We start from the raw sequence: 26,317 nt of genomic DNA on the forward strand, positions 1-26,317 counted from the left end.
CGTGGCATCACCTCGAATAACACGCTCCTAATCATGACGGCCCCTTGGCCCCAATACTCCCAACCGGCCCATGGTGGTAGGAACGTGGTTTTCTTTGCGCTCAGTTAAACACTAACACGGTTTATATTTCTGTCCCTTAATCCTGCCCACCTTCTTTTCTTATTGGCAGTGATATCTTGTCATGTACTTGTCGCTCCGGCAGGTTGGTGAAACACGCTGGCAGATACAGACAGATTAGCAGCACTGTCTCACTCTCTGACTAGAGGCAAGGCCACACAAGGGCTGCGTCTGAACGTCGGGCTTGAGCTGCTTTCAGGGCCAAGTCTGGATTAAAACGCCGGCATTTAGGTCAACAGCCATGAAATGTGCATGGCCCACCTATTGTTCTGTGCTGTCATTAGCATATACGGCCCCATGTGACACCGGTGCACTGACACCAGCCAACCAGGAGTATTCACTGAAAGTCTATTATGTCGTTAAATATCATATGGAGCACTACAGACACACATGTTGCTGGATAATTAAAAAAGTACTGCACTTAATACTCAGATATACAATTAATTATACTGTTTCTAATAATATATGTTTGTATTGTGATTGGTCTTTCATTTGATCACATGTAGAATTGTTTCTCCTCATATTTAAGTTCCACTACTTGTTTGTGCTCTGTATATCTTATCTGTGCATCTACACAGGAAGAGTGATCCTTCCTCTGTTTGCTTGTCTGTTTGCTTTTGGGGGGTTTGAGGAGGGGACTTAAACAGGATGTAGAGTATGGTGGCCCGGAGAGCTCAGCATACCGGGCCTTCATAAAACATTGGTTGGTTGTCGTGTCTGGGGTTTTGAAAGTTTTGAAGTGGTTGAAGATGTTGGTTTTCTTTTGTTTTTGTGTTTTGTTCTCTCAGGGTGTGGGTTAGTAGTAGATTCCTGTTCATATTGTACATTTGAGAAAAAGAAAAGTTCTTGCACATGTGGGTTGTATCAGCTTGAGGCGTGGGAATCTGGATCTGTAGAGAGAAAGTTAAAAATCTGCATTCAAAACTTATATGAATAAGTCTGATTCGACTTTCAAAATAAAAGCTTGTCAGTGACCGACTGAATCAGAGCAAGTCAAAAACATCAAACCTTGTTAGAACTCAAAGATTTTTTAGAATTTGGGGAAAATAACAAAGTTTACACAGCAATCATTGATAGGAAACTGCATTGACTTCCATTCCTTGTGGTTTTCCTTTACCTCAACCAGGACCCCATAATGTAAGTTTTGCCATATCAGGATCAGGATTTGGTTCCTTGAAGGGCCGGGGTTTGAAAAGGGATAAGGTCGTAAGAAGTAACAAAAAGTAATGCACACACACACACAAACACACACACACACACAATATGCATCAGTCTTGTTCCTTAGTCTTTGTCTGCAATTCAAACATACCAGGAGCAAAAGTGTGTGTTCTCTCCGTTCACAAGTTCTGGCAGGATACCCTGCACCGACTGACGGGAAAACAAAGAGCCGGCAGACGACAGAGAGCCGGGGTGTCAGGGGGACACGGGGCTGTCGGCTGTGCAGAGAGTGTAAAGGCTACAGAGAGAGGGGAGGAGGGGGGGGGGGCGCCCATTGTCTGCTGTGGGTGCTCTCACTCTCAACCACTTGTTTTGTTTGTCCAAACCTGGCTCACATCCATTCTTTGCCTGTTGGGCTCCTACAAGAGAGTCGCCATCATGATATGGTCGGGCTGCATTCAAACCCCAGCCCACGCACTATTGTTCCTCTGCTGGAGTTTAATCAGCGAGCTCTGATGGCCTCGGCAAGATTGATGCGAGGAATGGTTTTGCACGGGGGCAGATCATGGGATTAATCCAAGTGATTCTGACAAGTGCAGCGCGTATGTTTTACTGATGGTGAAGTTTCATTCGCACATCAGAATGTGAGGAGTAACTCGTGGCTGATCAGTATGGATGCTTATGTTTTTATTTTTGCCACAACCACGGAAAGACGAGATCCACCAAGAGCTATTAAAGCTGCTTTGTTTTATGGCTGTGCAGCCCGTGTTATTGCAGTCATTTTGTTGGGTTTAATTCGCAGTCTGAGGATTATGTTAATTGTCAACAAAACAGCGTGTTATGCATCTCTTGTGGATTTCGTAGAACCTCCAAGATTCTGCCGGTCTCACTCTCTAAACGACTCTGGTGATCTACTGAGGCTCATTTGGATCAAATAGTTGTGTATGCATGTTAAGACTTATACTCCCACTCCCTTCATTCCTTCTCTCACAACTCCCTTTGAGAGTAAAGAGCTCAGCACTCTTGCACATTCAGACACCCGGAGGTTATGGACTGTAATGTCTCTCTATCTGAGTGCCAGTCTCCGAGAGCCAGACAGCTGTGTAATGTGTGCTGCATTCAACCGGCCACAGGCAAGTGTGTCGGAGAGTTCACTGCACTGGATTGTAGTTTCCCTAAATCAAATGTGGGGAAAGTGCAAATGTTTTATTTATGCTTCTTTTGTTCTGAAGTGTCTCGTGGATGGAGGGATGGATGGAAAACAAACGTAAAGTGCAAGTTGGGTCATTCCATGTCAAAATATCGTCAAAGGAAATTTGTCATCTTGATTTGGATCCTAATTAAAGGAGATATGAGCTACGAAGTTTGAAATCTTTGGGGAAATGGTCACATCTCCTTTAATATAGTTCACAGAGAAATGGTTCTCGTTTTGTTTTAAAGCTCTTTCGCAGGTCCATATTTATTTAAACATTTTGCTATGCTCTACTTTGTTGATGGGCTCCCAGGCATCTGGACCTTGTGCTCAATGAAATTTGGGTGGAATCATCATTTTTAAGCCGAATATTAATTAAATTAGTTGGATATGATATGTTTAAATGTTGAAGTGGTAAAGATTTGAGACAGGATGACCCACTATATTAATAAAAACCTTTAAGATAAGAGTCTGGGACTATGTGACTGTATGTCCCAGTTAAGAATCCAGATGATCTAAAAGAAATCTAAAAAGTCTAAACATATAAATGTTTTTACATGTTATTTAAAGGTTAAAAGTCCTTAATGAATGAATGAAATCCTAAATTCCTGTTTATGAAAACCCCAAGAAGACATTCTCATACGTCATATGGATGAAAGAGTCGTACGTTTCTTCTTCGGTATTTTCAGTGAGTTATGGTTTCTTCCTCATCTCATATCTGTGTGGTTTGTGTGTCAATGTTTTCGAGCTTGATAGAAACTTTAATTCGTCAAAAAAAAGGCTATTCCGTAGCTAATGATCAATGTGACTAATGTAGTGACTCCACACGAGCGAGTTAATGATGGGCTTAGATTTTCTCATTGCTCATTTTCGTCGCCGCCTCGTCTTGGCTGTTACACGTGTCCGAGATTTACGACTCTAATCCAGGGGAATTAAACGTCTCTGGAAGCAGCCTCTGTCTGCGAGTGAGAGTCGAACACAGTTAATGACCCGGTGGGCTTTAGCTTAAACATCTCCCCGACAAACTTAATAAGCACCCGGCCATATGCATGTTCTCGTGGTGGCGCTTTAAATCGCTCACAGTTCCCTGCCTGCGTTGCAGCAGGAGCAGTGTGTAGGCTGACCTTCCCCAAGGTAAGAGGCGGAGACTTTGATCTCTCTGCAGGTTATTTTTGTCTCTCCCTCAGGATCCCTCCCACTGTATTTGCCTCCTGCTCGTTTGGTGATGAGCAGCAATGCGGGTTCTAGAAGGTAAAAGGGGTCGATGATACCTAATGATTACAGTGATCATCCTGTCGGCCGTCACAAGGGCAGCCTCCATTTTCATGTGTGTGCCTTCACCAGGGATTTGTGGTCTGTTCAGCACAAGTAAAGATTACTGCCTCCTTAAGAACTCGATGCAGTGTATTGATACTGTATGTGTGGTAAATGTTCTTTTAATAATAGATGTTTTGGATTATTTCCACCGGTGCAGTGTTGTGAATCTGTTTTGAATGGGCTGTTTGTTTGGCCTGTGGTGACGCTGGTTGCAGCTTTCTTTTTGAAACTGTAAAACTGACCTGCGAGGGATTTAGCGGCGGCGGTGTAAAGACCGACTGCAGGACTCGGTCCACAGAACCCTGAAGCTGCACCCCCACTGCTGCACAAAGAGCTGTTCACCAGTTTATTCAAAGTTCGGTGGAGCTGGACTCAGTACACAGAAAATCCCGAACTGTTGTCGTTGTCGCGAACAACTCTGCAACTTACGTTGATGAGTCCCAGTCGCTTCTGCTTCAGTGCGCTGGTCACCTGTTTATTCAAAGTTTATTGATATTGAATGTATCGTTGCATATTCGCCCCAAATATGACTCTGCACTTTCTTGGACCCTTAATAATGTACATGCCAATTGGGAAGTTAGTAAGATAGATAGATAGATAGATGTTCTGTAGTTTTGCGCTTAATGTGATCATCTTTAAAAAGGTTATTGCTCTAATGAACGGATCCATTTTGATTCCTTTCCTTTCTGCTGACACACTTTGAGCCTTTGGCCTCTTTTCCCTCTGTTGCTGAGCGCGGCAGAAAGTACAGCAGGCGAGACGAAGGACACAGACGGATGGTGAGTGCAAGAGGAGGTCAGACATTCAAGAGTGGGGCGGGCGGGTGGGGGGGTGTCACATCGTGGAGGGCAAAACTTCAGTTTACCCCCCAAGACATGTCAGCCAGCCAATACAGGACCCTGCAAACAGTTGACTTCACTGATTGGCTGAGACAAGGACGGCGCTGGCGATGGGGAGAGCCATCGGCTGTTTACCCTGGTAGTGGTTGGCAAGAGAAACATGGACAATGCGGTTTGACATTCACACTCTTCTTTACTTTGTGCTGTATAATCCTCTGCAGAGATTTTGAACTTCTATATTTATGGACAACACCCAAATATATTCACTTATTTGCTGAATGTATAATACCTTTGCAGTTATAACCGCAATCTGCTAAACCTCTCAGGGGCATCACAGGTCCACAGGGGTTAAGGTTAACCCTAACCTCTATCCCTATTCCCTAATGTAAGTTCAGACATTCATGATGATACCGGGATTTCCCATCATCCTTGATTTAAATATGGTGAAAGAAATTATAAAGTGATATATCTCTTCTTAATGACCAATTAAAGTGATTAATACTCTGAGTCACATTCACCCTTTCAAACAAGCCTTTATGCAGCACTTCAGCACTAAGCACTTCTCTATCAGTCATCAGGGGCCATTTGTAGTTCGTTGTCTTTGTCAAGGATACTTTGACATGCAAGCTGGAGAAGCTCGGGATCGAACCACTGACCTTCCCATTAGTGGACAACCCACTCCCCTCTACCTCCTGTCGCCCATAAACATAGAATCACTTTCCACTAAATTCTCAAAGGTTTAGGTTTGAGACGGCATCAAAGTTAAAATGCCATCATTTCACTGACTCCGTGTCATTGAACATAATTTCTCAACCACTTGACCTCCGTTCATTGTAGCCTCTTATAAACCCCTGTCCATACGGGGCACTATTTGTCTTCATTTCCCTGCATTCCCCTGGGCGTCACTGGCCAGCTGAAAAGTACTCCATCACAGGCCGCCGCACTGCTCGCCTTGCAGAGAGAGAGAGGCGTTTGCAGGGGTGAACGTAAATCAAAATACAGCCAGGGGCCTTCTGCACCAAGATATATACTATAACAGCCCCAAGTTTCTTTTCTTCACAATAAGCCTGTTGCCTCAGGGGACGAGGGGACAAGCAGGACAACCTGGCAAAGGCCTAAATCTCATATTAAAGAAAAAGTATATTTTTAAATGAGAAATAATATTTTATCTATATGTAACCGTCTCTTATTGTTATGGCTTACCCCACAGCAGAGTCCATTTGTGCAGCATACTGACCCAGAGGGCTGTTGCCGTGGTGATTCTAACACCTGTGTCCTGACAGTATGTTGTTAGCGATCAGCTGCCAAGTTCCAGACTGAGAGCTGGACTAAAGAATGACATCCACTCCAGCTATGTTAAACCTCTGATAATGTGCCACACCTCGCACGGACCCACATTACATACATCACCATTTCTTTTCCTTTGTTCCGGGGGATTCATTTACTTCTAGTATGTCCAATGTGGCCAAAAGGGACATATTAAGGCCATGAAATATCTTTTTTATGTGAATGTAGGACACACAGAAGTGTCATGTGAAGTGTCTTATTTATTATTAATGGGTGTGTAATTGAGTTCACTGAATGATGCATACTTCCGGTGTTATAGAATACTACCCTTTAGCTTTTATTTGTTCTCTTGTTCAACGTTCTCACTTCACCTCCACTTCTGTTTCCTTCCCTTAAGACCTTTAGCTTTTACATCAATTCTCCTAACGCCCACTCTCCCTCTCGCCACACACACACACACACACACACACACACACACACACACACACACACACACACACACACACACACACACACACACACACACACACACACACACCCACTGTGTCAGCCCCCAATCTCCCCTTGAGGATCCATCTGCCCATAATCTTCAGCCATGCTGTACCTCTCCTGCCCTTGTTTCAAATGTGTGTGTGTGTGTGTGTGTGTGTGTGCGTGTGTGCGTGTGTGCGTGTGTGCGTGTGTGCGTGCGTGCGTGCGTGCGTGCGTGCGTGCGTGCGTGCGTGCGTGCGTGCGTGCGTGCGTGCGTGCGCGCGTGCGTGCGTGCGCGCGTGTGTGTGTGTCCATGCATGAACGTATGCCTGTCAGTGTGTGGGTGCACTTGCATGTGGTGGGATGATGAACAGATCTTCTCCTCCTACTTGTCCACCTACAGTCACCAAAGGATAATCCTAGTGTGTGTATGTGTATGTGTGTGTGTGTGTGTGTGTGGGCACTCCTCACAGTATTTTATAAGTAACTCGTGTTTCCATCTCCAGGGGTGGGAGGTGGGTGTAGAAGGGAAAAGCTCTGGGAGCTGCAGAGAAAATGACGATCACAGCGTGAGACAGAACAGAAAAAGCAAAAGACAAACGACCCAGCGGCACAAACGCTAACTGTACTGCCTTCCCCGCTATGACTCCGCACTGACTCTGCAGTATTGTGGATGTCATGGTGTGTTGACCTCAGTGTGTACTGTTCCCTCATAGCATTACGGAGCAGGAACAGCTTCCTCGTACGCTTTTTTCAGTGAAGTGTCACTAATCAGCTGAAGCAGTGAAATGACTGAACGCTGGTTGACTCATGTAAAATAATGGAAAATCGTGTGAACCCTTGGAACAGTAAAAACACAGAGACACTCCTTAAACCTTATAAAAGAAACTGGTAAATAAATGACCATGAAAAAATGCGGAGCAACTGAGTTACATCCCTGAACAGCAGTAAAAAGTAATTGGCTTTCTCGAGTGCTGTAGTTCAGCATAATTGCAAAGGTACCTGCTCTGTAGAATAAACTGAACATGTGCAAGGTGCTGATATTGTACTTTTAAAAGATATTTATTTTTAAACAACAATATAAAGTAATTAAAGGCCCTGTTCATATACCATTAACACCAGACTTAAAGGAGCAGATCACAAGTGGACGTCTACAGTTCAGTTCAAACCTGTGTCTCCACGTGCGTCTCCAATAACCACTTGTGTACTTTGATCCGTCAACTGATCTGATCACCTGAGACGGATGTTAATGACGAGTCGGAACGGGGCCGAGGTGCACGTGAGCTGCACCTGGACCAGATTCAAAGGAGCTGCGTTTATTTGAAACGTGTTCATCCTCATGGCCTAAAAAAAAAGCATTGAATGTTTTTCTTTACTCATGCAACTATAGTCTTCCTCTTTACCTTTGCTTGGAACAGTCGATCAGTAGAAAAGTGTAAAACCTATGTGTTGCATTGTAATGTAATGTTAAAGCTTCTGACCTAGTTATAGTATTTTAAAATGTACTATGTGTTGTGTCTGAGTAAGTGACTAAATATGTAATAAACAAAACTTTGAACAGGAGTACATGCAGTTTATCATTCAGGGCTCCCAGTCCCAGTCTCTTGTATTGCTTCTTGTGTGAAGGATCCAATCAATTCTTTCACACCACCACTGAAGACAAAAGACTTACACTCCTCTGGATGTTTGACCCCCTCTTTCGTCCTCCAGCTCACCTGCCTGCAGGACTTCTTCGGGGACGATGACGTGTTTATCGCGTGCGGCCCGGAGAAGCACCGTTACGCCCAGGACGACTTTGTGTTGGATCACAGTGGTAAGGCTTCCACAGCCTTTATGACTGGTAGGCCTGACTAAGACTAACTCAACCTCCCACTCCTTCTGTGTGTGTGTGTGTATAAATGTGTAAGCATCAGTTTCCTTCTCTTCTATCCTTCTCTCACATGTGCTTGCAGCGCTTTTTTCCTTTTGGAAGTTGACAGCAAGATATGAGATCTTTGTGTATAAATTAGGAATCATCTGTCTAATCGTTCATCCAACAGTTTAATCCACATTATTATAGTAAATTTTGGTTTTTGATTAAAGTTAATTTAACTGTTTGATCATCACTTACAAAAAGTTAACGGTGATCCACATCTTCTTGCTGTCAGGTGAGGAAAAGTAGTTGCATTGCAAGATAAATTCCATATTTGTGCTTCCCCTGTGATAGCTGTTGTGTTCACGTTCTGTACTGTATTCATTGTATATATATTTTTACATTATAAACACCCTCAGTTGGGTATCTGCCCTGTATCTGAACACACAGGCAGGACATGATCTCTGTTCACCAGCACAATGCACTTCAGTTAAGAGGACAACCTCACAGGAAGGAAAAAGGAGTTTGTTTTAGTAACAGTCCTAAATATTGTCATCCTCTTCATATGTTGTGTTGTTTTGTCAGGTTAGCTCAGCACAGGGAGACATATCCTAACACACGCTGTGCTAACTGCTGCTGAGGAAGTGTGATGGTGACTGGGTCGAACCCAGAGGTAGTTGGGAGCTGTCGTCCCACTTCCACTCTTCTGCTCCACTTTTTTAGAATTAGGTCTTTGAAGGAACAGAAATGTCACAGCGTGCTGTCTGTTGAAGGAACAGAAGATGATCTTCATTTAGCAAAACAGGGCCAGTGCACAATCGACTGTTGAAACGTGGAAAGAAAAAAGTTTATAAAACAAAAAGCAAAAAAAATTGGAAAATCTTTGCAATAGATCATGGTACATGAAAATGATCCCTCATGAATATGTAGAATTGATTAGTTTTTGTACTAATCTGCAGATCATCAGAGAAAATTGAGGCATCTGGCTAAACCATATGTAGATGATTCTTGTACTTAGGCTGATAATCTATCCTCAAACATCCTCACAAATCAGTTTCAATATCGTCCCTCGACACCTGTTTGGTATGAACCAACGTGTGACTGTAGAAAACCTGCCCACTGCTGAAAGTTTGCACAGAATATTTAGTCAAATGTGTTTCATATTAAGTTCTCGAATCAAATATTTATATATTAAAATCATTTTTCTGTTTTCATAGCATTTAAAGAAACCCTGTGAAGTTTTTTGCAGTCGAATGTGTTTTGCTCCACAGCGCCACTAGTGGTCAAACACTTGACAGAGAACCTTTAACCATGGAGAAATTTGGCCTTTTTACATTTTTTAAAAAATGGGTGTAAAAAAAGTACGGGAAAGAATAAAGTAGCTCATTAGAACACGATACCAGCTAATCCATCCATTTCTCTGTGCTCTTTGTGTAGTGATGTTTGCTGACTGTGTTTCCATAATCAAGTCTGACCAGCGTTCATGAAATCATCCCACATTAACAACATTGCCACATTAATAACCACGGCCATGAGCCCGGTACAGCTGCTTGTGCCCCATTAACTCTGTTCTGAGAGGAAGAGAGAGCAGGTTTGCTGATGGTGGAAGGTTAATGTATGCCACGGTGACCCTGAGCCTGTTGTCTCTCCAGAATGCAGAGTGCTGAAGTCATCGTACGGCCGCTCTGCAACCCCCAACCGCGCGGCTAAGAGCCCCGGACCTTCGCGACGCAGCAAATCCCCCGGAGCAGGTGACTGTGCACGCACTTGCCTGCATTAGCACTTATGAAATTAAGAGAGATACCTGTATGCTGTAGGTAAAAGAACAAATCTAGTCATGACTGGACTAACAGAAAGGTTGAGGCTGGCAAATGAATACAAGATACTGTATGTGTGAAAGTATCTTTCACCACTGATGCCAAGGTGACACTTCAGTATTCATCGACAGGGAATAATCATTTCCATTTGGCAGCCTCATCCTAAACCGTCAAGAGTTGTGATGTGTGACTGAGCAATTTGTGTGCTGACTGAGAGATGGTGACATAATGCTGAGTAATAGGTTTAAAGACGAGGTACGTGAGAGGTTGTTCATTTTGACGTAGCACTGCCAGAAGTTTTAGCCTTGGAAGTTCAACTTATATTTAAGTTAATCGTAATATAATCATATCTATTATGTCTTTATTTTTATCTTTATTTCGACACTGCAGTGAGACGAGCTGTCCACTACTCCACCAGTCAGTCTCCCATCAAATCCCCAGGTGAGGCTGTGATGGTACCACACAGTTTTCCTTATTTAACACCTGTCATATCAACTTCCTCTGGTAATCAGGGTAAAGTCAGTGAGTGAAATGAGCTTCTCACAGTGAGTGTTTCTCCTCTTGGGAATAAATGCTGACTCTGGCTGTGTTTTCTTAAGAAGGCAACAAAGCTAAATAACTGGAAGACATTTCGGTGAGAATCTGACTTCACGGTAAAAACTAAAACGTACAACTCAGACACAGCAGCAGGAGAAAGCTCCAGCCGGTAGTCAGTGTGAAATAATGTCCCTCAGCTCAGCTGGGTTGATGCAGATAAGGAGACTTTGAGTTAAAGTTTGACGCATTATGTCTCTGTACTTGTGCCAGAAACTGAGAGAGAGAGAGAGAGAAGGAGGCTGAGATCGTCTGTTCTTGAGAGAATGAATCACTGGAACAAATGTAGCTCCGGTCCCTGCTGTGCGCCTGTGCTCCTCGTTTTAAACACTCACTTTGTCTCATACATTATGAGAAGTGCACTGATCGTGGAAAGGGATATTTATAAGAACAACAAAATGGGTTTTGTCTTTGAGTCATTCATTAACGTGTGCTCAACAAATGAGCAGAAAAGTAACGGCAGTGCCAGTTTAGACCCTTTAAGGTGTTGCATGTAGATAGATGGATAGATAGATAGATGGATGGATAGATGGATAGATGATAGATGGATAGATGATAGATAGATGGATGGATAGATGGATAGATGATAGATGGATAGATGATAGATGATAGATGATAGATGGATAGATGGATGGATAGATAGATAGATAGATAGATAGATAGATAGATAGATTAGATTAGATGGAGTATTGAAGCCAAATATAAATACAGAATTAAATATGTGTTCAAACTGTTCCTGTTACATTCTCTGCATCTCAATACGATGTGTGAGTTTGAATGAGTCACTTAATACATAAATGCAAAAAATGCTCCCGACCGTGTGACTTCATCCTTGAGCTCGTCCTGGACCCACGGACGGATTTGAGTTTGTAACGACACATTTAAAGAAGCTGTGTTACTAGCAAGCCGTTTTATCCAATCACACCATTTCAAACCATTGTCACAACGTCCCCCTTTTCTCTTGCAAATCTCTTTCCTTCTTGTTTTTCTCGGTGCAGTAAACGGCGTCTCGAGCAGCCAGATCTCCACCAAGTCCACCAAGTCCTCCACTCCGTCTCCCACCAGCCCCCGAACCATCCCCAGTTTTACGGTATGAGACAGACTATCCCAGGGAATGTCACACACAGTAGATGTTGAACACACAAGACACCAGCTGTCGAACATCCACTGTGTTCAGCTTGTTTTTTATAAAGATGCATTCACATTAATCTGAGCAGGTTCCTGGCAAACAGCAGATACAGCAGATAAGTAACTGGCTGCAGCCAAGTCATTGTAATTTTTACACCACAGACATAATTTGATGTTAACTGTCCTTTTACCTCTTTAATACAACATGATGAAATAAACCTGAGTCACTGACCGGTGCCCGTTTTGCAGCTCTTAGATGTATTTTCCGGTCGAGCCTGAGATATAATCTGATTCACTGGTGGATTCTTCTGTCCGAGGCGTGTTAGCAGCGAACTACAGAGTTTCTGACTGCTCCTGCCAGCTGGAAAACTTCCCAGCAGCCACTGCTCCTCTCTTAAGCCCAAAGACTTATCCATCCACATTCATTTGGCAGGATATGAGATTTTTATGATTTACTGTCAGCTCTGAAATTCACTGGGAGAGAGGGGGGGGGGGCGAGCAGAGCAGAATATTTTATAAACTCTTTCTTATATCCTCTCTGAAAAGGACACAGGGACGTGTGCAGGTGAACAAACAGAAGTTATTTATCAGAAGAAAAAGCCTTTTTATGTAAACCACTTGTAGAGGAGGCATCGGTGCTGTGGCACTTTCTACTTTGGTCCAGAGCACAACGCTTTTAGACTGAATAATAGATAGTTACTGTAATGTATGTAGTGGCACAATGAGGCTGTGCATAATTGAAAGGTGTTATTTTAACACTTGTGGCCGACATTTTTTAAATATAGCTGCTATCTGTCAAAACAGGCCCTGATGTGCTCTGCTGATTTAGAACAGTTTAATGTGCAGTGATGATAAGTGAATATGAAGCAGATCGATTCCAGCTGCTCTGACACCTTGTCCACTTTCAAGGAAGGACTTATTTCAGACCTAGATCCTTCATTTTTTATTTTTTTTATTTTTACATTTCTTTCTAGGTATAAGTGTTTTGAAGTTTTTTATTGATGCCATTGGGAAATAATTAAAATCTTGTTTTTGTTCCATCTGAATCCTTTTTGTGAAAGAAGAGCATCAGTGACCCTGAAAATACAAACATCGAGGTTTAATGTGTCAATCATGTTTGGTGGGCGATTTTAAAGTGCTGCGGTTGCCATGGTGACTTGTTGTGTATTGTGTGCCTGGCGCTCGTGTCTATTTCTGTTTCCTTTTTGTTCCAGCAGATCCCTCCATCACATCACATCTCCTCCACTAATGTCAACGGCTCAATGAACAACCACCAAGAGCAAAGCAACCAACTGAGTCCAGAGGGTACATCTCCTTCTTTTCTCTTTCTCTTTTACTTTCTTTTATCTTTCTCTTTCTCTTTTTACTTTCTTTTCTCTTTCTCTTTCTGTTTTTACTTTCTTTTCTCTTTCTCTTTCTTTTCTCTTTCTCTTTCTCTTTTTACTTTCTTTTTCCTCTCCTCTCCTCTCCTCTCCTCTCCTCTCCTCTCCTCACTTTATCTTCATTTATTTTCCTTTCCTTTAGTTTTTTTTACCTCTCCTCTCCTATCCTCTCATCACCTTATCTCCTTTCCTCGTTTCGTTTCGTTTCGTTTCCTCTCCTCTCCTCTCCTCTCCTCTCCTTTCCTTACCTTACCTTTTAATTTATTTTCCTTCCTTTTCTCCTCTCCTCTCCTCTCCTCTCCTCTCCTCTCCTTACCTTACCTTTTAATTTATTTTCCTTCCTTTTCTCCTCTCTTCTCTTCTCCTCTCCTCTCCTCTCCTCTCCTCTCCTCACCTTACCTTTTAATTTATTTTCCTTCCTTTTCTCCTCTCCTCTCTTCTCCTCTCCTCTCCTCTCTTCTCTTCTCCTCTCCTCTCCTCTCCTCTCCTCTCCTCTCCTCTCCTTACCTTACCTTTTAATTTATTTTCCTTCCTTTTCTCCTCTCTTCTCTTCTCCTCTCCTCTCCTCTCCTCTCCTCTCCTCTCCTTACCTTACCTTTTAATTTATTTTCCTTCCTTTTCTTTTCTTCTCTCCTCTCTTCTCCTCTCTTCTCTTCTCTTCTCCTCTCCTCTCCTCTCTTCTCTTCTCCTCTCCTCTCCTCTCCTCTCCTCTCCTTACCTTACCTTTTAATTTATTTTCCTTCCTTTTCTCCTCTCCTCTCCTCTCCTCTCCTCTCCTCTCCTTACCTTACCTTTTAATTTATTTTCTTTTCTTCTCTCCTCTCCTCTCCTCTCCTCTCCTCTCCTCTCCTCTCCAACATGTTAGCAGTGTCATTAGTAACATTTAAATGTGCTGATTTTCATCTTGTCCACTTGCAGCAGATAACAGAATTTCCTAAGTGAGAAATATTCCACTGCTGCCTGAGCAAATACTGAACTACACACATAGACATCTAATGATATTGTTGTTCAGTTCTTTGAGGACACTGCAGGAGGACTCTAGCGATCACTCTGCATGTTGTTGCCAGTGAGTGTGTTATTCTGCTGCACAGCATGTGGTCCTTTAATTCTCTGTCTGAGAACCGGTTGACTTTCTGCCAAAGCTTCCTAAGCTCCCTGTCTTTCAGTGCACGGCAGAGTTTGTTCCGTCTCCTCTTCTAACCTTCATCTCTCCTCAACAGTTAACGGCAACCGTTACCTCCCTGCCGCCCCCATTTTGGAAAAATACGAAATTGGGAAGGTCATCGGAGACGGCAACTTCGCCGTGGTGAAGGAGTGTGTGGAGAGGTGGGTGAAACGCAGCCAATCAGGCCGGAGATGTTTAAATGCACATGCTGCAGCTGTGTGCAGCGGCAGCACAGCGGTGGGTCCTGTTGCTCAATGAGACGTGGCTCACGTGAGGACACTGCTCGATCAGGGTGTTTAAGTCCTGATGACAGGCATTGTGGAGACAGAGAGATCCTGTGGATTAAACCCAGCGGTGAATTCACTTCATTAGCCTTTTAATCTCTGAGTCAACACACTGTGCAGACAGGAGGGATGACGGGGGGGGGGAGGCGTTCAGAATCTGACGCACGTTTCCTCCGAGGTACTTTAAATTCCCCGTGAGGCCCAGTGAACTTGTTGAATGCATTTCCTTCCTCGTTAAATATTTAAAAAGCCAAAACCTCACTGCCGTTAATTAGGACTTCTGAAACTGACTGGCACTGGGGGTCAGCAGGAACAAGAGGGAGGTGAAATATCTGTGTCACCTCTCAAGGATGTATTCTAAATAATATTTAATATGAGGAAGTTATGAGTGCCATAATACAAAAGAAGCCAACTTTGCCTTTAATTTTCATAGAAACATATATATAATATTCAATTTTATTATATTTGTCATTGTCTCCTGTGGAAATCAAATCAAACATCCACAATATGTGTCATTAAACTGTGGCTTGTCTGAGGTGGAACAAAGTAGAACCTTTGAACCAGAGACGACAGTGAAACACTGATCTTCTGCCTGGTGTTTATTTATGTTCAACTTTAATTTTACAGAATATAGAGAGCAGAAAAGATCTGCTGCATTCATGTTCACATTTTACTTAACAATTTCTTAATTCAAGTTCTAAATATTTGGTTGTATTTATGTTTTCTTTTTATTTGTAGTTTTTGTAAAAATAAAAAAAAGTTTACGGTAAAACAGAAAAATATCATGTCTCAGTTACTTTTCTTTTTTCATGAGGGTTTGATAAATGACACATTTGGAATCATTGCCTGTTTGAATCAGACAACATCAGAGCCATTATCTCTAAATCCCCTGTTTCTGTTCAGGTCCACAGGAAAAGAGTTTGCACTGAAGATCATCGACAAGGCCAAGTGCAGCGGAAAGGTTTCCCTCCGTCTTTACTTCCTCCCATTCCCTCTCTTCTCTGTGTTTCCCCTTCAGGCCCGTGCACGTTCACATTGAGTCATATGTTGCTGTTCCACTGTGCATCATTAACACCCACGTTCACTGTGTCGCCCGTGTGTGTCCGATCATCTATATCCTTCACAGTTACATTGTGTCGGCCGTGTTTGATTTATCACTCGACTCAAATCGTCTTCACACAATCAATCACTCACCCAGCTTCTCTTTACGAGCGTAACGGCTCAGTGTAAATCCTGGAGTTCACGCACGTGGATTACTTGTGTGTGTTTGCAGGAGCACCTCATCGAGAACGAGGTGGCCGTGCTGCGGAGGGTGAAACACCCCAACATCATCATGCTGGTGGAGGAGGTGGACACGGCCTCTGAGCTCTACCTGGTCATGGAGCTTGTCAAGGTTCGGGAGAACTCTTGTGTGTCAGTGTCGGTGCACGCTCCTCGTTTTTTCCCCGCGTGCGCTTTAATCTGGAATCTTATTGGTGCAGGGAGGAGATTTGTTTGACGCCATCACCTCCTCGACCAAATACACAGAGAGAGACGGCAGCATCATGATCTACAACCTGGCTGGAGCTCTGAAGTATCTGCACAGCATGAACATCGTCCACAGGGACATTAAACCAGAGAACCTGCTGGTACACATCTACACACACAACAGTTATTCTCCTACAAATCCAACTCTTCGAGCCTCCAACTGAGCATGTGCTTCATTTTAGGTGTTTGAATACCCAGATGGCACCAAGTCCCTGAAGCTTGGGGACTTTGGCCTGGCCACGGTGGTGGAGGGGCCCCTGAACACCGTGTGTGGCACTCCCACGTATGTGGCCCCAGAAATCATCTCAGAGTCCGGGTAAGCTGGAGGTTTTAACAGGAAGTGACGATTTCAATACGTAAATCTCTCAGTTCCACTCGAGAAGATGCTCGTTTATAGAGAAACTTTAATGTTTTATTAATCTGTGAGTCTGATTAGAAAACATGGAAACATCTGTTCTATGCACACAACAGAGTAGAAATGTGAGTCGGGCTGTGTTGTAATCAGTCGTACGGGGATTAAATGCTGTGTAAACATGCAGAACAAAGAAACCATGTAGCTGTGTCAGTGTTAATGGTTTTACTTCTACATCATTGAAAGATTGAACATTTTATTTTGTCAGTCGTCTGCTGTATTTGAAACCAGGGCGATGGACGATGTGCCTTCAGATATTTAGGAACGTTTCATCTGTCACTGACACTTTCTCTCATCTGTCACAGTTACGGTCTGAAGGTCGATATCTGGGCTGCAGGCGTCATCACCTACATCCTCCTGTGTGGATTTCCTCCGTTCAGAAGGTACTGACTTCATCCACCTCGAGCATTTTATTATGCAGCCATTACAATGAACATGTTTGATATATGTGTTAAATATGACGTTATGTTTTTTCACTGAGTGTCTATGTGCTCCGTGTAGTGAGAGTAACCTACAAGAGGACCTGTTTGACCAGATCCTCCAGGGACGACTGGACTTTCCCAGTCCTTACTGGGACAACATCACCGACTCAGCCAAGGTTGGAAACACTCACTTACACACACAGACACACACACACACACACGAACCCGCTGCATTAATGACCGTCTCACAGAACCTCCTCCTCCGACCCTCTGAGTTAATGTCATGTATTAAGGAGACAGCTCACGCTCAGTGTGCAGAACCACACTGCTAATTAAAGCCACTGCTCTTACAGCGGCCTGTCACTGAAGACACATGCACGGTTATAAACTCCACGGCATGAAACCAGTGTGTGTGTGTGTGTGTGTGTGTGACATGACTCATAGAGACAAACCCACAGAGATTTGTCTCTCGACTCCCCAGTCTCCTCTGCTCTACATGTCTCAGCTCATTGTTCTGGTGTCGTTCACTTTACTGTTTTAGTAGAATCAGCGATGTTCTCGGCCACAGCAGCAGCTGCATTCAGCAAAACTACCAACACAGCATCACACAGCAGAGCACGTTTACTACTGGTTCCTTAAAACAGTGTCGAGGAGTTTTTGGAAACTTCATCCGAGTTAAAAAAAGTGAATATGGAAGAGACTTTTCTCTGTCTGCTGGATATTTAAATGTAAAAGTAAAGTTCTGTAAATAGTCAATTGTTTGTCTTTATTAACTTCATAAAAAATTTTAATTTTTGGTTTAATGATAGTTTCATTCAGCTTTTATCTAATGTTTAATCACATTTTTAATTAAAGTTTGCTTGAAATGGTTAGTTTGCATAATAAAGTTTTGTGAAGTGATTTTTCCCGATACGATCATTTCCTCACAATACAAGAGCCACACAAGATTAATAAGACGTATTTAGCTTTGATATTATCCTAAACTCTCTCTCTCTGTGTGTGTGTGTGTGTGTGTGTGTGTGTGTGTGTGTGTGTGTGTGTGTGTGTGTGTGTGTGTGTGTGTGTGTGTGTGTGTGTGTGTGTGTGTGTTTCAGGAGCTGATTGGAAAAATGCTGCAGGTCAACGTCGAGGCTCGATACACAGCACAAGACGTCCTCTCCCACCCATGGGTCACGGTAATGTGCAGCACTGTTTGTGTGTATCTGCATGTGCGGTTCTGTGCAAATGTTTTAGGCACTTTAGATGTTTGCATCCATCACAGAATACAGGGAGGAGCCTCAGGTTCTGGTGTTACATGAAGAGACAGAAAAGTCAACATAAACCTCGAAAACCTGCCCCTCGGAGAACTGGTGCTGATTTAAAGACCCAGTATTATTTGTAAAATTGACAGACACGTAGAATATTACGTTTATTTTGTTTGTATCCGTTAGCTGTGGTTTGTATGAAGTCAATTCGAACCTCAAAACTTGTGATGTGTGTCGTAGATAACACACTCTTCATGTTTGTGTGTGTGTAGGACGATGCCTTCATAGAGAACAACATGAAGATGGAGGTGACAGGTAAACTGAAGACGCACTTTAACACCGCGCCGAAGCACAACAACACCACAGCTGGTGTGTCCATCATCATGGTGAGAACACACACACATACTGAATGATTTTAAAATCAATCTCCTGAGATCTTTGACAGTGATCTGATGATTTCTCAGTGACCTCTCAAATCTCCCGTGTTGACACGTAGTCGTTGGTTTGTTTGTCGGTAACGAGGTGCGAGCAGCGACGTGCCAGGTCTTCTTCTGCACCTTGTTTACAGCGAGCGACAGCAAATGTTTGACCCAAATAGAAAAGATTGAGCTTCTTCTTATCATTTGGTCTGAATCCGCTGCCGAGCGACTCACTGGTGAAGAAGCAGATCCGACCTCAATCCTCGTTAAACACAAGTTATAATCAACTTTACGCTGCTGTGAACATGAGTCAGAGATTTTACAACGATGGAAACACGGAGCAGTGGAGAAGTCATTCCTCTGCTGGTCACATCCTTCAATTCTGTCCCTTCCAAATCCCTGTTTGCATCATTTCCTGTTGCACACTCTGACTTCCCCCCACGCCTCATCTCCACAGGCCACGCCCCCTCCTCCAGTTTCTCTGATTAGATATTGAGTTTGATCCGTCTTCTCCTGCCTGTTGTTGAAAATCTCATTTGACAGTTTGAGGTGTAAACTCGGGCCCTGGCCTCGGCCCCTCCTCCTCCTCCTCCTCCTCCTCCTCCTCATCCTCCACCTCCTCTTCATCCACTTCCTCCGCCCACCCTCCTCACCCCTCCCTCACACCCGACCCAGGACCACAGGGGACGCCTGGAGCTGAAAGCCGGGTACACACTTCACCCCCCCTCCCGCCCCTGCATCCTTGCTGCCTCCCTTCCTCCTCCTCCTCTCCAGCCATCGCCCTTCCCATCACCCCCCCCACTGCATCCATAACAGCCCTCACCCCTCTCTCCCTCCCTTCCTTCCTGTTTCTCTCTCAGCCCCTCAGCTGCAGTAGCCGCTCTCAATAACCAGCGGATGTGTGACCTCGCTAACGTGCGCTCTCCTCTTGGATTCACCCCCGACTCTTTTCATCCTTCTCTGCTCCTTCAGTCTCATCTCATCCCGTCTGCGTCAGTCAACAACTTGTATGGGATGTAATCATCGATCATTTTGTTTAATCGCACATTGTCATTCAGGCTCTTTAGCATGTTTGCATCACCGCTGCAAACTAGAGCAAGAGCTGCGCCTCCCTCTCTGCTGTTATTTATATTATGTTTAATGATTTCATTCATACTAGCTGCTTAAAAACAACTTCCTGTGGATCCATAAATCAATGATTGGTTCCTCAGCACCTGATACATGTTAATGGTACTCTAGTGCCACCTTGTGGAGTAAATGAAGAGCTGCACTGGCACTGTGCTGCAGTTAAACTAAGCAGAGATAAACCAGCTCTACTGCCTTGGATGGAAAATTTCACTGCACATTTTTAAAGGATGAGGATGGATGTGATGTATATTTTATTACTGTCACCAAATCCCATGAAAACACCAAGTGTTTTCTGACAGATGTTTCACTAGTGGTTCCTACTGAAGGAGAAATATTTTAAAAACTTGTTTCTATTTTGAAATAAGACTCAGGAATTTCATATTTGTTCCTGGTTCTGTAGTTTTTGAAAATAATAAATAATGATCAATCATTCCCTCTACAGCAGATGTGAAATTAACTTCAGTTCCCATGTTCTTAGAAATGAAGCAACACGTCACCCACAGTCTTTAGTATTATTACTAAACTTAATATATATATATATATTAAGTATTTAAGAAAATCAATCAAATTAATAATGAAAATCAACAATAAAAAAAAGCTACTTCCATTGCAGGTTTTAAATGTCTCAATGTTGTTTTGTGCCTTGTTTTATTTTATAGTTTATAGTTTATAGTTTTTTGTTTTGTTGATGTTTGGGTTGTGTATATATATAATGAAATTTAAACAAAATATAATTTAAAGAAACTACAATAAAGACCAATGTGGAACTGATCAGAATGTTCTATCAATGGGATTTGTCTTTAATAAGACAGATGTAGAATAACACCAGCCTCATCTTTAAGAACTCGTCCAATCAAACAACACATTTAACCTTAACTCTGCTTTTTATTAATAATTATTCACATAAAAACACTGATTCATGTCTTAGCCTGAAAAAGTCACTTCCTGCTCAGTTTTCTCTAAACGCAAAGTGTCTGAATAAAGTTCTGATAATCTGAAACATCGGACTGAGCTGGAACATGAACTGTCCACTTGCCGTCATGCTTGTTGTGTTTTTATTTTGTGAAGCTGTGAGTTAAGACGAGTCTCTGTCCCTCTTTGCTTCTCCCCTGCTTTACGTTTCCTCTGAATTAGCTCCAAGACGATGGTATGTACTAACACCTCGACTCTCCTGCCGCTGGCACTCAGCACAAGGGCAAATGAGGAACGTCACGTTTAGTCCGTTTCCTGTCCCGCGTTGGAACAGGTCATTGGCTTCAATCAGGGCAAATGGGCAAATTGATTTCCCATATAGAAGGTTCCTGGTTCGAATCCCAGTCGGGGCCTTTCTGTGTGGAGTTTGCATGTTCTCCCCTTGGCTGTTTTCTTGCAGATTGGGGGTTAGATTAATTGGAGACTCTAAATTGACTGTAGGTGTGAATGGGAGCGTGATTGGTTATTCTTGCTTGTGAAACCCTGGCGACCAGGATGTTTGGTGTGATTGGCTCCAGCTCCAGTAAAGATTCTGGATGGATGACTTTTCTCATTTGCCCTTTTTCCTGCACATACAGTAGCACTTGGTGATCGGCTTTTCTTTCTTGTGGGGTCGTTCCACTGTGCGAACCATACTGTGCGTTTCTTTACTCATCTTATTCACTTATTCGTGTCCATTTCATCACGTGTTGTTTCATTCACATAAATGAAAAAACAAAAACTGGGTCATTACTTAATGATCAAGCTTTTTGAATATCTGCAAACTGACCCTTTCTCCAGCATCTTTTTTTTATCTCACGTTGCTTGAACGTCTCAGGGATCAACGTGTCCAGCTGACTTGTCTCCGTCTGTTGTTCCAGAACACGGCTCTAGATAAGGAGACCCTTCAGCTCACTGCTCGTCGCTGTCCAGGCGCCCAATCGGTGCCGAGTTCAACTTCGCCAGCTCGCCACCAAGTCCCATCCTCCCTCCCGATCCCACCGGCCTCGCAGTCAGGACCGGCTCCTCCACCCAAACCACCATCACACGCCAAAGTACCAGAACCTGCCGACACCACGTTGACCACGTCTGTGCCTGACGACGAGCCTCCCTGCTCTCAGCCTCCGAATGAAACTGACCCATCACCCGCTCTGCTTCCTCTCCCTCCCTCCGCTCCTGTAAGTTCCCTCCGGTTCTCGCCGTCACCCTGTGCCGGATCGTTCCCGGTGGCACCGTTTCCCGTTCCTCCCCCTCAGGAGTCTGGATCCTCCTCAGACCCTCCTGCTGTTTCCTGTCCTTCCCCTTCATCTCCTCCCAAACCAGCTTCCCTCTCTCCCTCCTCTTCTCCTACCAAAGAATCACTGCACCAGTCGTCCTCCCCCACAGAACCAGCTTCCCCATCCTCCGTCAAACCTGCTGTGCTCCTCCCTCTGTCTTCCCCGACCAAACAGGAACCTTCCCCCCCTTCTCCCCTCCATCCGACCCTGTTTCCCTCTCCTCCTTCTACTCCGCCCCGATCCATGACCCCGCCCTCTCCATCCGACCCACCTCCTCCCAGCCCTCCGCCTCCTGAGGAGCTGATAGAGGTTTAAAGATGTGGTTACATTCACTCCACACATATATATGATTAGACGTGAGGAGAGTGAACCTCCACCTCCAGCTTCTCCCTGTATCTGTAACCTGAGCCAGTGACTGCTGCGTCCACTCCTTCTTTTCTCACTCGTTCTCCGAAGCGGAGGATGGGAGGTGTTTTTCCAGAGTGTGTGAAAAACGAGTTGATTGTGTATATATAGGTTTGTATTTATTAAGGGAGGATGTGGATAAAGGGAATGAAATGAAACCCCGTGCTCTGAGTGGTTGTCCTTGGAAGTCGGACTGTATCACATCAATGTGAATTCTTTCCTTTATTTATTGTCCCTGTGGCTCTTCTGTAAATATTCGTCACACTCAAACATCCCCGGAAAACAAAGATTTCAGAAAATCAAATGTCCGAACGTGTTTTTGGCACATTTATATTTCACCATACCAACTATAACCACCGGCAGTATTTTCTCTGGCAAAAAGCTTTGCTCATGAAAACCACAAATCTACAATGTGATAAAAGTACCAAGCAGCTAATAACAATGAAGTAAGTAAGTCTGTAGAAGTGAGGATTAACTGTTAAATCTGCTCAGACTCTAGTTTTAAACACAGAAACAAGCTAAAGATCATTTTCTGTTGCTTCCTGTGCAGTTTGTTCTCATCCTGTAACAAAGATGACTCGTCACACGCTGCATAAACCAAAGAGGACATTTTTCATATAATATTTTTGGTAACGTGAAGATAAACAATTGGTAAAATCAATCATAATAATATTTCCTATATTTAAATTCTATCTTATGAGCAGCTCAGAGGTGAAGAGATCTCGTTGAGAAATGTTTGTTTGTGGTGCTCGGTTTCAAAAATACAGTTTTGTCTATCAAACACTATCCCTGGTAATCTGAAGAATTCATAAAAACAAATGTATATCAGAAGTATTTAGTATTTAACGTACAGCCTGTGTGAAATGAGCGTCTGGAACATTGTTTAAGTTGAATCCTTTAAGGCTCTTATCACCACAAACTAAATCCCTTCCAGCCTCGAGGTATTTTAGCAACACTGTGCAACTTCTACTGAGCAGCAGCGCCCCCTGCAGCTACACATGGTTATTAATTCAGTTGTCTGAGTGGTTTTCATGTAGAGAAGAGAAGAGTCCATCAGTGTGATGACCCGAGCTCTGACTGCATCACCCCACTTGCTGAACTGAAACACAACTGAACGGTGGATTTGACCCATGATCCCCGGCTTCCTGAACAAATGCACCCAACTCTGATGAGAATTATTGATATTTAAAAAGTTTCCTGATTGAAAATTGAAGATAAACACGTCTTTTTAACTAATCTACAGTTCGGTGTTAGTCTTGAACTTGCTGAGGCTGATTCTGGTCATTTAATCTGCGATCGCACCCACTGGAGTGGAAAAGAAAGAGGAAACATTCTTTCTATTCCAAGTTCAAGTGGATGTTTTAAGTTTAAAAGTTGCATAGTGTTGCTTTAAGGGAGACGGAGACACTTCAGAAAGAAATGTCCTGGTCAAAACCGAGTCAAGTCCATTCAGTAAATGACTTTTTAAACCCCTTGTGGTTTGTAAGACTCACTGACACGTTCAATTACACAATAACTGTCATTTATTATTTCTAAAATGTTGTTGTTCATAATGTGAAGAAACTTTTCTGTCAATGTGAAGTTTCTGCTGCGACGGACAAGATGCACATACTGGTTCGATCCCAGTGTCCGGTTCAGAGAGTTCCCACTGGTGACAACACGCTGACGAGCTGCATGAGACTCCTCAACGCTGCTCCTGTCATTTGATCTTTTTAAATATGTTGGCTTTACAAAGTAGGGATGAATGTGTTGTCAAGGCGACAGGTGTGTGTGTGTGCCTCGCCGCTGGCCAACTGCTTCATGATGCCTTTATCAGAACCAACCTGTGCATCCTCAGTTTCTCTCTTAGTGGTTTGTTTTTCGCTGGTTTTAAACTGCTCAGCTGGTGTTAGTGGTGTCAACTCCTCCTGCTCTCAGCTGCATGAAGACACCCCCCCCCCCCCCCACGCTCAGTCAGGTTGGTCGCTGAGCTCCTCTTACGTATTCCTACTTAGTTTCCTATGCTTTGTCATAGCAGTTTGTAAAAAAGGGAAATTTGTATGAAGACAAACAGGTAGAGCTGAAACTGGAGTTTTTAACTTAGACAGAGCTTTTAATGTCCCACTGTTTTGAAACGGCAGCGCGAGGAAAAATGAATAAAACTAAAAATGCAATAAAGACTTGAAAATGAACAAGCTTGTGTTGTGTGTGTGTTTGTAACACCAGACGTTGGCCACTAGAGGGCGCCGTGCAACCCACATTCGACACTGAGCACCGTTCAAGTTATAAAATTGGGTTTTATTGTCAGAACTCGTCACACAAAACACTCCAAAATGATTGCAAAAATATCGGTTGATAGATAAACAGTAGTTCTCAGAGTTGTAGATTCAAACCACACCAAAGCTTTAAACATCAAAAGGAATGTGTCCTCAAAAACAAAAATTCATAATTCAAAAGACACGAGTGGACGTTTGTTTTTAACCGAGGCCCAAATGAAAATGTCTCAACGCCATTTAAGTGCCGAATCACATCTTAACACAATCACTCATCCCGGTGTCTGCGATGGATGAAGACAAAAGAGTGAAACGCAGGAAGTCCTTCATGTCACCTCTCGCTTAGTGTCGAGCTGCTGCGGAGACGAGGCTCAACGAGGACTCTGAAGATGTGGAGCTGACGTATGATTTCATTTATTGAGCGACAAAGCAAAAGAAGGTGTGACGTCATACCGACATGATGAGATTAATCCGTTTGGGAAAAAGAGCGACTCACTGTTTGCTTATTCAGTCATTTAGGAGAAAAACGTAGAAATAAAAGTCCTCCTCCTCAGTGTAAAGCTCTTTTTTAACATCACTGATGCAGGGAAGTGGTTGATTTTTTTTGTTTTTAAGTATTAAATGATAATGTGACAAATCTGCGCTGATATGTTGTGTCTGAGGAATGAGCCATGCACAGAAAATGCAAGCGCAGAGGTACAGATGGACTTTTTTTTTTTAAATATGAAAGACTAACATTTAAACAGTATAATTTATATATATGTATATTCCCTCTTCTTTTATCCTTCTCTGCGATACATTTATTATTTATTCAAACATTTTCCTATCTAACGCCTGTGTTGGTAAAAGTGAATGATTACTTAATAGTTAGTTCCCACATACACACCTACAGAAAAAGAAAAATCACTCACCCTAAAGTACACAAATATTTGGATTTTTAAGTCAAGAGAAAAGCATTTTCACAAACTCCCCACAGTTCCCCTTTTTTTCCTTTTCTTTTCCGGAGGAGATGAAAATAGACTCTTACAGCTAAAAATAGATTTCGTTTTTTTTTAACCGTACAGTAACGTACCCCCCCCCCCCCCACCCTATGATTTATATGAAAAGTTTCTATCGGATCTACAAAATATAGTAATGCCCTTTTTAAAAAATAGTTTGATTCTTTTACTATAGCAGGACAGGTTGTAGTTGTTTTTTTAAATCTTTTGTTTTTCCCTCTGTGAGATACATTCAGGAGAACAGGATACACAGAACGGTGCCTTTGTCGAGGATTCACTCGTGCAACGGTCTGGATCTTCGTCAGTGTCCCACTCTGTCAGTCGAGTGCTGGGCTCAGTACCGGGTCTGGTACTCGTGGTGCCACCTGTTGAAGTCGTTGTAGAAGAGCACGATGCTTCCCGAAGCCATCCCAGTGATGATGCACCTGAGCGGAGGAGGGAGGGAACAACATGAGGCCGTGTCAAGTGTCAAGGTTTTAATTTGAAGTAAATAAGTAAGTTTGTACTCGTATTTGAAGTGCATATTTATACTTAACTGCATCAAAGAAGGAGCATTTAACTACAAGTAATACTTAATTAAATAAACATTTTACATACAAAACTTGTATTGTAGTATCAAATGTATAAAGTACTTATTGTTTTCATCATCTTTACTTTACATAATTTAAATAAATATCTA

General features: G+C 43.1%; 2 protein-coding genes and 1 long non-coding RNA gene across 22 annotated transcripts in view; 1 reads left to right on the plus strand and 2 right to left on the minus strand.

Annotated features, from left to right (window-relative positions):
- The window catches only part of dclk2a (doublecortin-like kinase 2a), a 48,331-nt gene that overhangs the window by 12,532 nt on the left and 9,482 nt on the right, over positions 1 to 26,317 (plus strand). The window contains exons 3-19 of one of the 13 annotated variants that reach the window (XM_034585964.1): positions 8,092 to 8,221; positions 9,886 to 9,984; positions 10,441 to 10,491; positions 11,643 to 11,734; positions 12,987 to 13,077; positions 14,375 to 14,480; positions 15,507 to 15,564; positions 15,877 to 15,996; positions 16,085 to 16,231; positions 16,313 to 16,446; positions 16,848 to 16,925; positions 17,044 to 17,140; positions 18,059 to 18,139; positions 18,481 to 18,594; positions 21,588 to 21,627; positions 21,673 to 21,827; positions 22,257 to 25,537. In XM_034585964.1, the coding sequence (XP_034441855.1) occupies positions 8,092 to 8,221; positions 9,886 to 9,984; positions 10,441 to 10,491; positions 11,643 to 11,734; positions 12,987 to 13,077; positions 14,375 to 14,480; positions 15,507 to 15,564; positions 15,877 to 15,996; positions 16,085 to 16,231; positions 16,313 to 16,446; positions 16,848 to 16,925; positions 17,044 to 17,140; positions 18,059 to 18,139; positions 18,481 to 18,594; positions 21,588 to 21,627; positions 21,673 to 21,827; positions 22,257 to 22,298 (1,635 nt within the window). In that variant the 3' untranslated portion in view covers positions 22,299 to 25,537. Of the gene's footprint in view, positions 1 to 8,091; positions 8,222 to 9,885; positions 9,985 to 10,440; positions 10,492 to 11,642; positions 11,735 to 12,986; positions 13,078 to 14,374; positions 14,481 to 15,506; positions 15,565 to 15,876; positions 15,997 to 16,084; positions 16,232 to 16,312; positions 16,447 to 16,847; positions 16,926 to 17,043; positions 17,141 to 18,058; positions 18,140 to 18,480; positions 18,649 to 18,764; positions 18,833 to 19,170; positions 19,316 to 20,889; positions 20,903 to 21,587; positions 21,628 to 21,672; positions 25,538 to 26,317 lie in introns of those variants that run through there. The other 12 variants (XM_034585973.1, XM_034585912.1, XM_034585897.1 and 9 more) reach the window with 12 other exon arrangements.
- Positions 1,114 to 20,881, minus strand: LOC117761781. Its single transcript, XR_004613887.1, has 3 exons — positions 20,698 to 20,881; positions 2,745 to 2,750; positions 1,114 to 1,125 (listed from the first exon to the last, which is right to left on the minus strand). It is a non-coding gene; the product is annotated as an uncharacterized LOC117761781 (long non-coding RNA).
- The window catches only part of lrba (LPS responsive beige-like anchor protein), a 179,758-nt gene continuing 178,659 nt past the window's right edge, over positions 25,219 to 26,317 (minus strand). For all 8 annotated transcript variants that reach the window (XM_034585812.1, XM_034585804.1, XM_034585874.1 and 5 more), the window contains one exon: positions 25,219 to 26,063. In XM_034585812.1, coding sequence (XP_034441703.1) covers positions 25,973 to 26,063 — 91 coding nt within the window. In that variant the 3' untranslated portion in view covers positions 25,219 to 25,972. The remainder of the gene's footprint in view (positions 26,064 to 26,317) is intronic.

This window comes from Hippoglossus hippoglossus, chromosome 1 (genome assembly GCF_009819705.1).
Source record: "Hippoglossus hippoglossus isolate fHipHip1 chromosome 1, fHipHip1.pri, whole genome shotgun sequence".
Taxonomy (NCBI): domain Eukaryota; kingdom Metazoa; phylum Chordata; class Actinopteri; order Pleuronectiformes; family Pleuronectidae; genus Hippoglossus; species Hippoglossus hippoglossus.